The following is a 17,207-nucleotide window of genomic DNA, read 5'->3' on the forward strand; positions in this document are numbered from 1 at the left end:
ACTGCTGTCCTTGGAAGATAAGCTTCCTCCAACCAAGAGACACCTATGAAAAACTTTGGCAAAATGACTGACGGTAGAGCATTTTGGTATATAGATAAGTGGATGGAAGGACAGATGATACAAAGAACAAAACAAATTTGGGACAAAGAGTGAAAGACTCATGTATAAATATACGTTTTGACAAAGCAAAAAGCAAAAGCGATGCAACCAATAAATGGGATAAAGGAAAGTGAAAGAGCCAAACAGAGTAGGGAATAGGTGAAAGTTACGATACTAATAAAAAAAATTACAAACCAGACCCTAAACAATAAAAAGAGACTATGAGTATTTAAAAACATATAAATAGGGGATCCCTGGGTGGCGCAACGGTTTGGCGCCTGCCTCTGGCCCAGGGCGCGATCCTGGAGACCCTGGATCGAATCCCACATCGGGCTCCCGGTGCATGGAGCCTGCTTCTCCCTCTGTCTGTGTCTCTGCCTCTTTCTCTATCATAAATAAATAAATTAATTAATTAAAAAAAACATATAAATACCTGAGTGCCTGGCTGTCTCAGTCAGAAGAGCATGCAACTCTTGATCTAAGGGTCTTGAGTTCAAGCCCAATATTGGTGAAATGATGTGAAATGATGATCAATCATCATTGGTCTCAATGATGGGACCAATATTGGGTATCCCAATATTCACATCCCAATATTGGGTATTGAATATTGATTTATTGAAGTAACTTAAAAAAACTTTTTTGAAATAAAAGGTATAAATACTAAGATAACCACTAAAACAAATATGCAAACTCTCCTACTACATACCTAAAATACATGTGTATGCTAAAGAGCAAATGATACACATCTTATAAACATAGCAAATAAAATATACATAATTTAAAATATTGACAAAATGTAAAATAAACATGTATACCAAAAAATTAAATGGAAATGGGCTTTCCTTGATTAGTAAAAGCAAACAATTTTCAATTTCACACACAGCAAAACCCAAACCTCGTTTAAAAGACTTTATTCATTCATGAGAGAGAGAGAGAGAGAGAGCCAGGCAGAGGAAAAAAGCAGGCTTCATGCAGGGAGCCCAATGTGGGACTCAATCCTGGGACCCCAGGATCACATGCTGAGCCAAAAGGAGATGCTTAACCACTGAACCACCCAGGCATCCCCCAATTCTCTTGTATATAAGAGACACACACCTCCAACAGTGATTCAAAAATGCTAAATTATAAAGGACAGGACATGGGGCACCTGAGTGGCTCAGTCGATTAAAAGTCAGCCTTGGGCTCAGGTCATGGTCCTGGGTCTCCCTGCTCAGTGGGGAATCTGCTTTTCCCTCTATCCCTACCTCTTTCCCTCCCCCTTCTCATGCTCGCTTGCTCTCTCTCAAAAAAATAAATAAAATATTTTTTTCACAAGATTTTACTTATTCATGAGATACACAGGGAGAGAGAGGCAGAGACACAGGCAGAGAAAGAAGTAGGCCCCATGCAGGGCACCCAATGTGGGGACTCAATCCTGGAACTCCAGGATTACACCTTGGGCCGAAGGCAGGCACTCAACCACTGAGCCACCCAGGCATCCCAAATAAATAACGTCCCAAATAAATAATATCTTTAAAAAAAGAATAAAGGATGGGACAAAGGCATACTGGATGAATAGAAACAGGAATAATGGAAATAGAAAAATGGAAACAGAAAAAGAGCAGATACCCTGGTATCAGCAAAGTAAAATTTAAGTCTCAAAGCAAATAGTCAAGACAAAAGGACAATTTTGTATTAAAGGCCACTATGCAAAATGATCATACAACATTTAAGAATATTTATTACCAATAAATAAGAATATTTATTACCTCAGTAGCACATCGGTTAAGCATCTGACTTCTGATTTCAGCTCAGGTCATGATCTCAGCATTTGGAGATAGAGCCGGGTGTTGGGCTACTCTCTCTCTCCCTCAGCCCCTCCCCCTTCCCACTCCCTCTCTAAAAATATATTTTTTTAAGATTTTATTTATTCATGAGACACACAAAGAGGCAGAGACATAGGCAGAGGGAGACGCAGACTCCCTGGGGGGAGCCTGATGTGAGACTCAATCTCAGAATCCCGGGATCACACCCTGAGCTGAAGGAAAATGCTTAACTGCTGAGCCACCCAGGCGTCCCTAAAAATAATTAATAATAATAAAAGAGTATTTATTACCAGATAATAATGCCAACATCCTTAATGAAGTAAAAAAAAAAACTACAGAAGTTGTGATTCTGGTGTGGAGTGGTGGCGGGCATAGCTAGCGGGTCGGGCGCCGAGAGGGGTTGGGGGTGCAGCTCGGTTCCCCCCCATACCCCTCCGCGAGCCCCACCCCTCCGCCGGCCAGGCCAACCCGGCCGAACTATCCCCTGCTGCGTGAGCCTAGGGCGCCCCGGGCGCCCCCAGCAGACCCCCCCCCCATCATGGGCAGCCAGAGCTCCAAGGCTCCCCGGGGCTACGTGACTGCCGAGGAGGCAGCACGTGCTTCCCCTGCTAAGGCCAACTGACAGGAGAATGGCCACATGAAAAGCAATGGAGACTTATCCCCCAAGGGTGAAGAGGAGTCGCCCCCCCACCCCAGGAACGAAACAGAGGAGGCAGCCGGGGCCATTGGCAATGCCATTGAGCCAGCACCCCCTAGCCAGGGCACTGAGGTCAAGGGGGATGCCCCCGCCAAGGAGACCCCCAAGAAGAAGAAGAAATTCTCTTTCAAGAAGCCTTTCAAATTGAGTGGTCTGTCCTTCAAGAGAAATCGGAAGGAGGGTGGGGGTGATTCCTCTGCCTCCTCATCCACAGAGGAAGAGCAGGAGCAGGGTGAGATTGGTGCCTGCGGCGAGGAAGGCACAGCCCAGGTAGGAAAGGCTGCCGCCACCCCTGAGAGCCAGGAGCCCCAGGCCAAGGGGGCAGAGGCTAGTGCTGCCTCCAAGGGAGGAGACACAGAAGAGGCAGGGCCCCAGGCTGCAGAGCCGTCCATTCCCTCAGGGCCAGAGAGTGGCCCTACACCTGCCATGAGCAGAATGAGTAGCTGGGTGGGGGCAGGTGGGTGATCTCTAAGTTGCAAAAACTGTGCTGTCCTTGTGGAGGTCACTCCCTGGACCTGGTGGTGCCCTGGCTGCCTTCCTGTGGCCCAAAAAGGAAGGGGCTGTTGCCCCCTCCCAGCCACCTTCCCTCTCCTTTTCCCTCCTGTGGATTCTCCCATCATCCATCTGGCCTTCCTCTTAAGGCCAGCTGAAGATGGTCCCTTGCAGTTTCCCGAGTTAGGTTAGTAATGTGAAATATGCTCCTGCCCCTACCCCTGCAGAAGGCAATTGCTGGTTTTCTTCCCCAGTTCTTTTCCAAGTAAGTTTTGTTTACTCCCCAAATCCCTGAGCCAGATGTGGGGTGCCTACACTCCCAACCCCGAGTGTCCAGCCTTCCCCTCTGTTGAGTTTTTAGTCTCTTGTGCTGTGCCTAATGGCACCTGGGCTAGGGAGGACACTGCCCCTGTCCAGGTTTTTATAAATGTCTTACTCAAGTTCAAACCTCCAGCTTGTGAATCAACTGTGTCGCTTTTTTGACTTGGTAAGCAAGTATTAGGCTTTGGGGTGAGGGGGAGGTCTGTAATGTGAAACAACTTTTTGTTGTCTTTTTTTCCCCCTCCCATTGTTGTAAATAACTTTTAATGGCCAAACCCCAGATTTGTACTTTTTTTTTTCTAACTGCTAAAACCATTCTCTTCCACCTAGTTTTACTGTAACATTTGGAAAAGGAATAAATGTCATCCCTTTAGTAATGAAAAAAAAAAAACTACAGAAGTTGCAAGGAGACAGGAACAGAAACACAGTAAGAATATTCTGCTCACTACAAATCAAGTGGACAAAAAAATAAGAAAAAAGAACACCTGAACAGCATAAGCAACACGGTAGAACTTATGAATATATGTAAAGCTCTAAACTCTGATCACACAAAACATTACTTCTCAATTCTGCATGGCATATTCACAAAAACTGATCATAGATTAAGTTGCAAGGAAACAACAAATTTCACAAAAGAAATATTACAAACAACCCTCTCTGATCACGAAGCAGTTAAACTGGAAATTACTAATAAAAACAAAATGTATTCCTATTTGTCACGTAAAGAAAATTGTATTTGCGGGGCACCTGGGTGGCTCAGTGGTTCAGCATCTGCCTTTAGCTCAGGGCATGATCCTGGGGGTCCTGGGATCGAGTCCTGCATCGGGATCCCCAGAGGGAGCCTGCTTCTCCCTCTGCCTATGTCTCTGCCTCTCTCTCTGTGTCTCTCACGAATACATAAAATCTTTTATTTTTTTATTTTTTATTTTTTTATTTTTATTTATTTATGATAGTCACACACAGAGAGAGAGAGAGAGGCAGAGACACAGGCAGAGGGAGAAGCAGGCTCCATGCACCGGGAGCCCAATGTGGGATTCGATCCAGGGTCTCCAGGATCACGCCCTGGGCCAAAGGCAGGCACTAAACCGCTGCGCCACCCAGGGATCCCCATAAAATCTTTTAAAAGAAATTATTTTCAAAGAAAAAGCTTACAATTTTTTAAAAAAGCAATCACTTCTACAGCAAGGCATTTCCTTTAAAATTAGTATCTGGGGGCAGCCCAGGTGGCTCAGCGGTTTAGCGCCGCCTTCGGCCCAGGGCATGATCCTGGAGACCCGGGATGGAGTCCCACATCCTGCTCCCTACATGGAGCCTGCTTCTCCTCTGCCTGTGTCTCTGCGTCTCTGCCTCTCTCTCTGTGTTTCTCATGAATGAATAAATAAAATCATTTTTAAAAAGTAAAATTAGTATGTGATATATATATTTAAATATATATTTATTTATTTAAAGGCTTTATTAATGTATTCATTCATAAGAGACACAAGAGACATAGAGGGAAAAATAGGTTCCCTGCTGGGAGCCTGATGCAGGACTCAATTCCCAAACCAGGATCATGCCCTGAGCCAAAGGCAGATGCTCAATTGCTGAGATGCTCAATCTTTTAAAAGAAATCATTTTCAAAGAAAAAGTTTAAAAATTTTAAAAAAAGCAATCACTTCTATAGGAAGGCATTTCCTCCTTTAAAATTAGTATCCGTGCTATATATATATATATCTAAATATATGGTATATATTTATCAAATATACATACTCAATATACATATATATATTTAAAAGCTTTATTAATGTATTTATTCAGGAGACATACAGGAGACATAGAGGGAGAAGCAGCTTTCCTGCTGGGAGCCCGATGCAGGACTCCATCCCCGAACCAGGATCATGCCCTGAGCCGAAGGCAGACGCTCAATCGCTGAGATGCTCAATCTTTTAAAAGAAATCATTTTCAAAGAAAAAGTTTTTTAAAAAAAGCAATCACTTCTATGGCAAGGCATTTCCTCTTTTAAAATTAGTATCTGTGATATATATATTTAAATATGATATATATTTATCAAATATAAATATTTAATATATATATATACATTTAAAGGTTTTATTAATGTATTTATTCATGAGACACACAGGAGACATAGAGGGAGAAGCAGCTTCCCTGCTGGGAGCCCCATGCGGGACTGGGTTCCCAAACCAGGATCGCGCCCTGAGCCGAAGGCAGACGCTCAATTGCTGAGATGCTCAATCTTTTAAATCATTTTCAAAGAAAAAGTTTAAAAATTTTAAAAAAAGCAATCACTTCTATAGGAAGGCATTTCCTCCTTTAAAATTAGTATCCGTGATATATATATATATATATATATATATATATATATATATATATATATAAATACATGGTATATATTTATCAAATATACATATCCAATATACATATATTTAAAAGCTTTATTAATATATTTATTCAGGAGACATACAGGAGACATAGAGGGAGAAGCAGCTTCCCTGCTGGGAGCCCGATGCAGGACTCGATCCCCGAACCAGGATCACGCCCTGGGCCGAAGGCAGACGCTCAATCACTGAGCCACCCAGGCGTCCCTATTTTCCGTGATATTAAGAAGAAAAATATCTCAAGATTTTCGGGTTTTAATTTCTCTATATGGTTCAGTCTACTTAAAACCTCCCCTATGTTTCATTCTCCCTTACAATATTTCATACATTATTAAAATACCTGTTTTTAGACCTTGTCCAAATATCTACAAACAATTCCTTTCTGTTCCTTTCAAGTTCTTTATTTTTGCTATTTTGAACTTTTGTTACTTAAGCGAATCCTCCACAATACGAACTCAAATTTTAAGACTGTTTTAGGAAACTCTTTGAGAAATTTAGAAATTACGTGGTTCACGCTTTTAACAAAACCCGGGCCCTTGAAGAGCTTAATTCTTGAGGTGGGAAGCCAGGGGAGGAGAGGGAAAAAACAGAATCGTCGTCGTTTCTAGAGAAAGGGGTACTGAGTTCTAGAGGGCTGTCGAGCTCCATTTTGACCGACACGTCGAAACAACACGAAAGTAAAACCAGCCGGCAAAATGAAGGTAAAAACCAAAGGAACAGCAATTGCTCGTCAAACAGCGCAGCAGACTTACGAAGAACAAAAAGCTCCTTTGCTCCTCACATTTTTTACTTACCCAAAGGAAACTTCCCCCCATTCGTAGCCAGGAACGCCCGAGCTCCCTCGGCTCCAACGGTCCCACCAGGCGGGCCAACGGTCTCCCGAGGAAGATCGCCTCAGGAGGACTGACGACTGCCGGCTTTGTACTTCCCAGTTCAAAGGATGGCCCCGCCCACTTCCGCCGTTGCGTGGGGTCACGTGACCGGGTCCTCGCCAATCAACTGTGGAGGCATGAGGTCCACTTCCGGGTGGGGCCCCACGCTCTCCCCCATCTTGAGGCTCCAGGAGGGTTTATTTTGTTTCGAAGTTAGGGAATATGGTCTACCCGTTCTCTCGGCCTGCTGGGCTGAAAGAGAATGAGCGGGCCCCTAAAATTCACGAGATGCCATGTAACAGTTTCCTTCGCGTGCAGTGCAGAGGCAAGTGCGGATTCTGAGGGCTGCGAGGCTTGCAGAGCCTCGTGAGCCTGAGAGGTCGGAGTGCACGGAACTGGGAAATGTGCCATAAATCACTATCACCTCCCTGCTAAATGCACCTTAGAGTGGTTTTGAAGATGAAGTGAGGCCTGTGCCTGGCACATATTGTTACAGAAGTGGTTACTATTTTTCCTTGTTTTGAAGACATTCTCTCCACCTTGAAAACATTTACAAGCTGTGTTATTCAAGGACAATCCTATTGCTTCGTCAAGCTTCCTTTCTCATGTGAAAATGGAGAAAGCCCGTTTAACAAATGTTCCCTAATACATACCAAATATATATATATTTAGATCCAATTACCCCCTAATATATACCAAAAACCATCTAGGTTCAGAGGACAGAAGATTGAACAAGATCTGTAAGGTCCCCCCTTTCATGATACTTGTATTCTAGTATGGAGCAAGGTTATAAACCTAAAAACAGAATTTTTTTTTTTTTAATTTTTATTTATTTATGATAGTCACAGAGAGATAGAGAGAGAGGCAGAGACACAGGCAGAGGGAGAAGCAGGCTCCATGCACCGGGAGCCCGACGTGGGATTCGATCCCGGGTCTCCAGGATCGCGCCCTGGGCCAAAGGCAGGCGCCAAACCGCTGTGCCACCCAGGGATCCCCCTAAAAACAGAATTACGGAGAATAAAATAATATATGATGTGCCTAGTGTTGGACAAAGAACAGCTCATTGTTGAATTTTCTATACAATCATTTAGGGAATGGTGGGAATTTGGGTCAGCCCCACCCAAAGCTCATGAACTGAGAGGGGAAGGGTAGTCCCTTAAAGTAAAATTCAAGGGTCCATAAGATACTGAATTGCAGAATGGTCCCCAAATTACTGCCCTGGATCCACACACACGCTCTATAATGATCTCCCCTTAAGTATGGGCAGAGCCTGTGAATATGATGTGACATCGCTCCTGGGATTATGTTATATGGCAAAGATGAAAGGATTTTTCAGAAGTAAGTAAGGTCCCTAATCTGTCCATAATAGTCACTCAAAAGGGAGAATATGCTGGGTGGGCCTGACCTAATCAGGTGAGCGCTTTTACAAAGGAGCGAGGCCTTCCTTAAAATCAGAACCTCTGAACAGTAGAGATGCTTTCTTCTGGCCTTGGAGAAACTAACCAGCAGTTATGAAGTGCCTATGGAGAGGGGAAAGCACTAGGAGCCAAGGTCCTCTGTCCTACTCCTGCAAGGAAGCAAATTCTGCTAGCCTAAATGAGTTTGGAAAAGGACCCCAGGCCTTAGATTAGCAGATAGCCTAGTGGACACACGTGACTGCGGCCTTATGAGCCCCTGAGCAAAACATGCAGTTCAGACTGCTGACCCATGGAAACTATAAGGTGATAAACATGAATCCCCTTAAGCTGTGAAGTGTGAAATCATTTCCTATGCAAAAATAGAAAATTCAGGATTCTTCTCTTGTTTTGGGCAATCTGAAATATCAAATACGTCCTCCAAGCTCCTTGTATGTCATAGGCGTTCAGGGAGGGGCCTAAAGGAGCTGATATCTAAGGTGAGACGTGAGAAGTAGTTATCTAGGCAAAGAGGAGTATAAATGTGTCAGGAAGAGAGAAGCTCATCCTCACCTGAGCTATCACAAAATGCTTTTCCAAAACGCTGAGATTTACCACATTGGCAAAAAAGGAAAAGAAAGCCCCCTCCGCCACCACCCCCATCGCTATTACAGCTTTTTTGGCATAACATCCAACTGAGAGTGTCCCAGAGTACATTTCCTTGACCCACCAGCTTTTAGGCTTTTCGCAGAGGGCAATTAAATAATTCATCAGCAACAGAGGTTTGAAATCAGTCCATTCAGTGGAGAGAGAGAAAGAAAAATTTCTGACGCCTGGTTTGGAGACCAAACTAGATGACTAGATTCCTTTCCTTACGACTAGACCAGCCGACACTTTGAGAGAAACAGCATTTGTTATTTGCCTCTACCCCTAAAGAAGGAAAAAGTTTCATTTTTACAGTTGACATATTCCCTCTGAGTGGGGAGACATTTCATCTCCTCATTTCAGGTTGTTATTTAATTTCATTTTTCCTAAATTAACTCAACACTGCCTCTCCTCTACATCCTCCCTTAGTGTGTAGTGAGGGGACATTCTAGCTTGACCTCCTGATTCCTCAGGTCAGAGGACCAGAATCTGGAAGTAGCTCTGTTGCTTTTTTTCTTCTTCTTTTTCATTAGAAGGAGAGGGTAGGGAGTGAGCAGAAGCAGAGGGAGAGAGAGAATCCTAATCAGGCTCCATGCCCACAACCCTGAGACCACAACCTGAGCCAAAATCAAAAGTCAGATACCTAACCAACTAAGCCACCCATGCCCCACTGTAGCCTATTTTTTAAAGTATATTTATTATTATTGAGGTATAGTTCACATACTGTTAAATTTACCATTTAATGTGTCCAATTCGGTGGTATTCAGTATATTTACTATGTCATATAACCATCATCACTGTCTAATTCTAGAACTTCCTACCACCCAGCCTCCCCAAGAAAACCTACACCGGTTAGCAGTCAATCCCAATTTTAATCCCTCCTCCCTACTTTCTCCATTACCTGACAACCATTATTAACCTTACTGTCTATATGGATTTGCCTATTCTAGATATTTCATGAAAATGAAATTAATACGTATTTTTTGTTTCTGACTTATTTCACTTAGCATAATGTTTTCAAGGTTCATCTATGCTGCGGCATGTATCAGTAGTTCGCTCCTTTTCATGGCTGAATAATAATGCATTCTGCAGATCTACCTTTTTTTTTTTAATCCTTTCACCCATTGATGGACATCTGTGATGTTTCCACTTTTGTTAGCTATCATGGATCTCAGTGTCCTGGAGTGGAGCTCTGCATGGGGCCCCCTGCTCAGCAGGGAGGCTGCTTCTCCCTCTCTCCCCTGACCCTTTCCCCTATTTACCTCCACTCTTTATCTCAAAATAAGATTTTATGTATTTTTTGAGAGAGAGAGCATGGGAAAGCACAGGGAGCGGGGGCAGGAGCAGAGGGGGAGGGAGAGAGAATCTCCAGCAGACTGCACGCTGAGCTCAGAGGCCAACTGAGGGGCCGTCCTACAACTCTGGGATCATGACCTGAGCTGAAGGCAGATGTTTAACCAAATGAGCCACCCAAGTGCCCCATGGTTTCAGACTTTTTTTTTTTAGATTTTATTTATTTATTCATGAGAGACAGAGAGAGAAAGAGAGAGGCAGAGAGACACAGGCAGAGAGAGAAGCAGGCTCCATGCAGGGAGCCCAATGTAGGACTCGATCCCGTGACTCCAGAATCACACCTTGGGCCAAAGGCAGGCACTAAACTGCTGAGCCACCCAGGGGCCCCCTGGTTTCAGACTCTTGATTAAGTTTTCATTTTCCCCAACCTGTGGCTGCCTCCAGTGTCAATCTCCTTCCATTCTGCCCCAGAGCACCCGTTCTTCCCATAGTCTCCGGCCAACTTCTTCCTCTTTTACAGCTCATTTTTGCCATATTTCCTTAAAAGATAAACATTAGAGGGCGCCTGGGTGGCTCAGTCATTTGGGCATCTGCCTTCAGCTCAGGTCATGGTCCCGGAGTCCCAGGGTTGAGCCCCGAGTCGGGCTTGGTGGGGAGTCTGCTTCTCCCTCTGCACCTCACCTGCTCATGCTCTCTCATGTGCATGCGTGTGTGCTCTCTCAAATAAATAAATATTTTTTAAAAAAAGGATAAACATTAGAATTAAAAGGAGCATTTGAATGTGTTGGGTGTTCACACAAGTTACTGTCTGCTTCCCCTGGGACTCTCTAGGCACAGAATGAGGGGAGAGACCATATGTATGTATGGAAAATAGTTAAATTCCATCTTTTCCAAAATATACAGAATTATACATGCTATATGAAGGCAGAGCTCCAGATTCTCCACACACTGGTGGTGCATGCACACTTCCTGTATAACCCAGAGGTTGCGAATATGGTAGATTTCATCCCTGTGATTCACTTCTGTCCTATGAAAAGTTGATTTTAATAAGGATAGAATCTCTGAGGGGTCTTGACCTAATCACATGAGCCCTTTAAATCTAAAGTTAGAGACAGAGAAGTCAGAGATTTGAAACACAAGACAGATTTGATACTCTGTTTCTCGCTTAAAGATGGAGATCTCAGTTCAACAAGGACAAGTAATGAAATTCTGTGGACAAGAACACAGCTGGACTTCTGACCTGTAGAACTCTGAGCTAATAGATGTTGTTTTAAGCCTCTGAGTTTCTATATATAGTGATAGAAATACTACGTATTGATATACAGTGATAGAAATATACAGTGATAGAAATACTATGCTTTCTTTTTTTTAAGGATTTTATTTATTTATTCATGAGACACACACACACACACAGAGAGAGAGAGAGAGAGAGAGAGAGAGAGGCAGAGACACAGGAAGAGGGAGAAGCAGGCTCCATGCAGGGAGCCTGATGTGGGACTTGATCCCAGGACTCTGGGATCATGCCCTGAGCCAAAGACAGCTGCTCAACCACTGAGGCACCTAGGTGCCCAGTACTATGCTTTCTCGATGACTGATCTGTGTTTCTATTTTGCCTTTACTGTCAGGGAACTCAGAGTCAAATTTGAGGCACAAATGTTAAAAGTTTTAGAGGTTGTTACAGTCTGTACATCTATTTTCAATGTTTTTCTCTTGGTCATAGCTTCCTGCATTTTTATTTATTTTTGCCTGATTTTCCTATTCTTTTTTTAAAAAAATATTTTATTCATCGATTCATGAATGACAGAGAGAGAGAGAGAGAGAGAGAGACAGAGACAGAGACAGAGAGACAGAGGGAGGAGCAGGCTCCATGCAGGGAGCCTGAGGTGGGACTTGATCCCAGGTCTCCAGGATCATGCCCCAGGCTAAAGGCAGGCACTAAACCGCTGAGCCACCCGGGCTGCCCGATTTTCCTATTCTTAATTATATTTAACATTCTCTTTTATGGGGGCTCTTGGGTGGCTCCGTTGGTTAAGCATCTACCTTCAGCTCAGGTCATGATCTTGGGGTCCTGGGATCGAGTCCCATGTCAGGCTTCCTGCTCAGGTGGGAGTCCACTTCTCTCTCTCTCTTTCCTTCTACCCCTGCCCCCTGCTAGTGCTCGCGCTCGCTCTCTCTCTCAAATAAACAAAGAAAAATATTTTAAAAGCCCATTCACTTTTATGTAATCTTTTTTTAGTCTCATGATAAAAGCTATATGTGCTCATTGTGGAAAATGTGGAAAAGAATACTGTTAGGCCCAAGAAGGAGAAAAAATTAAGCAATAGAATTCTATCAGTTCATCTGGAGAAAACAACTGTTAATGTTTTGATGTGTTGTTTTCAGTCCTTTTCCCTATGCCCATATGTATATTGTTACATAATGAGGTCATGCTGTGTTATTATTCATATTCTTTTCGTAAGCTACCTCTAAACATTTGAGGAATAAACAAGAATAGAAATTAACATGTATTCAGTGGTTTGAGGGTGTTTTTCTTAAAGATTTTGTTTTTAAGGAACCTCCACCCCCAACGTGACACTTGGTGTTCACCTATGTCGAGGGTCCCCGAGACCACCCCCGGGTTCACTGGTTTGGTAGGATGACTCACAGGACTCAGCGTATATTCTTACTCACAGGTATGACTTGCTACAGTGAAAAGGTACAAAGCAAAAAACAGCAAAGGGAAAAAGTAGCACGGGCGCCAAGTCTAGAGGAAACCTGGCACAAGTTGTCAAGTCTTCCCTCCCAGTGGAGTCACAAAGGATGCATGTCATTCCTCCAGCATTAAATTGTGGCAACACATGTAAAGCATTGCCTACCAGGGAAGCTAATTAGAGACTCCGTGTTCAAAGTTTGTAACGGGCTATTATTGGAGTCACCCTTCGCCTAGCATGTCCCAGAATTCCAGACTCCCAGAAGGAAAGCAGATGTTCAGCATAAACCATGGTGTTTGTACAAACGGCTTAGGCCCAGCCAATGGTCAAAGCTGCAAGCAGCCCAAACATAGCAGTTTCCAGCTTGCTTACGTGAAACCTTTCCTGCCCATCACCAAAGTACCACATGCTTGTAGTCCTACTGCAGTTATGTGTAATATTCAACGCCCTGGTTACACGTTTTCTCTCACAGAAAGTATATTAGAAGGTGAGTGTCTTAGTTTGAATTACAGCAGAGTGGATAGCTTAAGCAACAAACTATTTCTCACGTTTCTGGAGGCTGGAAAGTCCAAGATCACGGTGATGGCAGACCCAGTGACTAGTAAAGGCCTGCTTCTTGGCCTGCATCTTGTAGCTGGCCATTTTCTTCTTGTCACCTCACATGGTGGAGAACATAGAAAAAACAAGCTCTGCTCATAAGGGCACTGGTCCGATCATGAAGGCTCTAGCCCTTGTGACCTCCCAAAGGCCCCACTTCCTGCTACCATCACATTGGAGATTAGGAGTTAAACATATGAGGTCTGGGAGGATCCAAACATGTAGTCCATAACGATGGATGAGAATCACCTCTATGTATATATATTTCTTTTCTTTTTTTTAGATTTTATTTATTTATGAGAAACACAGAGAGAGGCAGGGACATAGGCAGAGGGAGAAGCAGGCTCCCCCCAGGGAGCCTGATGTGGGACTCGATCTCGAGACCATGGGATCACGCCCTGAACCAAAGGCAAATGCTCAACTGCTGAGCCACCCAGGCATCCCTCTTTTCTTTTTTTGCGATTTTTTTTAATTCATGAGAGACACAAAGAGGCAGAGGACACAGGCAGAGGGAGAAGCAGACTTCCTGCGGAGAGTCCAATGTGGGACTGGATTCCAGAACCCTGGGATCACGACCTGAGCCAAAAGGCAGATGCTCAACCATTGACCCACCCCGGTGCCCCTCTGTATATATTTTTGAAGCCAATCCTGAGCAAATGTCTATGAAAGCTGTCTTTAGGGTAGAGAAGAGCTGGTCATGAAAGACCAATACCATGCAGAAAACTGATCCTTTGGTGTCCCTTCTAGAGAGTCTGGGTCTGGAGGGCTGTCTCTATTTCCCCAAGGTTTCTTTTTGTTTTTCCCAGCCCCGCCAGACCCAAACTTCCTCAGCTGAGGCCAGACTCAGAGCCTTATCATGTGCTCCATGGGTAGGATCAAGAGCTGTCTCACGGAGCCTGGCTCAAAGAGGAGCAGGCCCTCATCTCAGAGGCCCTGTCCCCTTTTACCCAGGCCCATGTTGAGTAGCTTTTCCTGAAGTCTCAGAAGCAAAGGACTGCCTTCGTCTCTGCAATTAGGTTTGTGTGATTTTTCCGGCTCCAAAAATCAGCCTCTAGTATCAAAAAATCTTATTTTGGGGAGAGCTGACAGGTACGGACTACACACAGGTGTCCCCCCCACCCCCGGCACAAAAGTTGCTTTTACTTTGGGATTAAGGTGTGCCTCTGGGGAAAAAAGATAAAACAACAACAACGACAAAAAAAAAAAAAAAAAAAAAAAAAAAAAACAAAACAAAACCATGCTTTTGAAAGAAGAGGGGAGCCACACTAGACAATCAGGTACCTTTGCAAGGGTACCTTGAATCAGTAAAAGCCACCCTTCCTGGGCTTATGCATCCCCAGAGGCACAGAGTTTGGGGACTGTACGGTGCCCTTGGGCAGATTGGCAGAAAAATGCTCTCTCTGGGGGAGGTAGCTCCATGTGATTGTGCCAAGCTCGGTGAGCAGCACTATGGATGGATTTCAATCGCCACTCACTGGCTCTGCTGGGCACCTTTTGTGCTCACACAATTGAGTACAAATAGGTATGCTGGGAAGGTTGGCAGATGTGTGGCATTACCTTCCTTTATCCTCTTATTTCAGAATCCAAAAGCCCTGTCCTATAACTGGTCCTCTGAATCAGTTGAACAAGCTTTTGCATCCACGTGGGGGTATTTGGAGTCCACCCTCATGACTGGAATAATACAGACAGGGTGCTCGATGCAGGGAGGTAGCACGGATCCTCATTAGTTGAATTCATCATGGAATGATGATAACTCATTATTGAATCATTGTGTTCAAGGGTGCTCATCGCTACCTTTGAAATATGATGATTAATTATTTGGAATGTTGAGACATGGAGAATAACACTTTAGTATGGAAAAGCTGTTTTATCTGTTATGATTATTGGCATAATTTAAGAGCCTCCATTGTGCCATCTGTAAAACGCAGAGTGAAAGTACCTAGCGGCAGGTCTGCTCTGCAGGCCCAAGGAGAGGTCATGCAAGTCAACAAATGTCAGTGTCCCCTTCCATCCTATCCTTTCACTCCCCTCATTCCTCACATTTACACGATGTTGAGATTACAAAGCACTTTCATTTCCAGGGCCTCGTCCGCTCCTCAACGAAGTCGAATAAAAAGCCTTGGCTTTCAGCAGGCCTGGCTCACTTGCACATGCCTAGATACGGGTTTCAAACCCAGTCTCAGAGATTCTTTTTTCTCTCCATTGTTCATATTACAAATAGGACACAAGGAGGACCGAGCCCATGTGAAGATCCCTTTAGTATCCAGAGGAGCTTTCATCAAGTGGCGACTGGGTCTGGGAAAAGGGAGCCTTTAACTGGGTGAATCCATCATGTTCAGTTGAGTTTCATACACAAAGGAATCTGTACTATATGGCTGCTTCTTCCCTGCCTCTGTCTCTTTTACCTCTAATTGTTAAAACTGGTGGTCCTATAACAGAGGATCTAAAAATAGGGAATATAGTGCAGAAGGAGAAAACTTAAATCATATTACCCAAAGCACTTAAGTTCTTATTCTTTAATATCACAATCTTCTGTGAAAAAAAATTTTCATTGTCTGCCAAATTTTGCAAAGTCAGAATGCACTGCTGTGAATGAAACAAAAGCAGGCGCCCTGGAAAGTTCTCCTCCTGAAAAATAGTTGCCCGGATGCCTCTTTTATGTTTTAAGTGAGAATCTTTTCGTTGCAACTAAGCGAAACTGCTACTCGAAAACACCACAAGCCAAAACCCAGGAATCTGATTGGTAACATACTGGAGGCATCTCATGGAGTCCAAGGGCAGGGGACCTCTGGGCATCACAAACAGAAAGCAGGCACTGGAAAGCACTCAGGAGACCCACGCTTCTATTTGCTGCTGTTGCTTTATTTTATTTTTTAAAGATTTTATTTATTTATTCTTGAGAGACAGAGACAGGCAGAGACACAGGCAGAGGGAGAAGCAGGTTCCATGCAGGGAGCCCAATGTGGGACTCGATCCCGGGACTGCAGGATCACACCCTGGGCCGAAGACAGGCTCTGAACCGCTGAGCCACCAGGGTTCCCTCTGATGTTGCTTTAATTCTGCTTCTCTCGAGGCAGGTTTAACTCACTGCCTTAGCATCCTTGGGCTGAAGGTAGGTCACATGGTTTGGTCTGCTCTATCCGCTCTGGATGGGAGGACTGGGGTTGGAAATACATTAAAGCTGTGCCAATAGGATTCTCTACTCTGAGCTGTTTGAACTAAGACCCTGTGACCTTGAGCCTTCCTCCTTTTCTCCCGCTTGCTCACTCCAGCTGTTGGTCTTTACTTCTGCTTGCACATCTCTTCATGCATTTTCATTCTCTGTCTCTGCCATTCTCTACAAGACAGTTTGGAAGGCTTCAGTGTACACATGGCCTGATGCGGCCCATCCATACCTCTTGCACGTATGTGTCTTCAGTCCAGGCCACTGGCAGAGACTGACTAGTGTGTCTCGATCCCCGTTCCAACTCCAAGGGAAAGAGAGAGACTGGGTTGTTGTGAGGATCGAAGGGGTTAATGTAGTCCAGTGCCTGGCACAAAAGAAGCATGCTGTATGCATTACTATTCTTCAAAACCTTCCTGGGGAGGGGAGGGCATTTCTCTGCCCAGTCTGTGTTCCATTAGCCCTGCTCCCTTGGCCCCAGCTAGAATAAATCACTTCTACCCCACTCCTGCTGTTGACCCTTGTATATCTGTTTCTGTTTTAATTGTGTGAGTTCCATATTATATTACAGTTATTTCTTGGCGTGCCTGTCTCTCATTCTAGACTGTAAGTTCCTTCCTTGGGGACGTGAGCCATGTTCTTCTCCCTTTGAACCCATTAATGGAGATGAGGTGTTGTGCTGTGCCTAATGCATGGTAAGTGCTGGGGAAAAGCTTGCTGAGCTGAATGTAAGACATGGGACAGACATGGCAATTCAACATTAT

The 17,207-nt window shown here is 44.2% G+C and overlaps 1 protein-coding gene across 1 annotated transcript; it reads left to right on the forward strand.

Moving 5' to 3' along the window:
* The first annotated feature begins 2,442 nt into the window (after positions 1-2,442).
* Positions 2,443-15,596, forward strand: LOC121482696 (MARCKS-related protein-like). The gene is given in 3 exon segments (XM_041740507.1): positions 2,443-3,058; positions 12,997-13,170; positions 15,502-15,596. Coding segments are annotated over 3 exon segments (885 nt in total).
* The last annotated feature ends 1,611 nt before the right edge of the window (positions 15,597-17,207 follow it).

The sequence above is a fragment of the Vulpes lagopus genome, chromosome X (genome assembly GCF_018345385.1).
Source record: "Vulpes lagopus strain Blue_001 chromosome X, ASM1834538v1, whole genome shotgun sequence".
NCBI lineage: Eukaryota > Metazoa > Chordata > Mammalia > Carnivora > Canidae > Vulpes > Vulpes lagopus.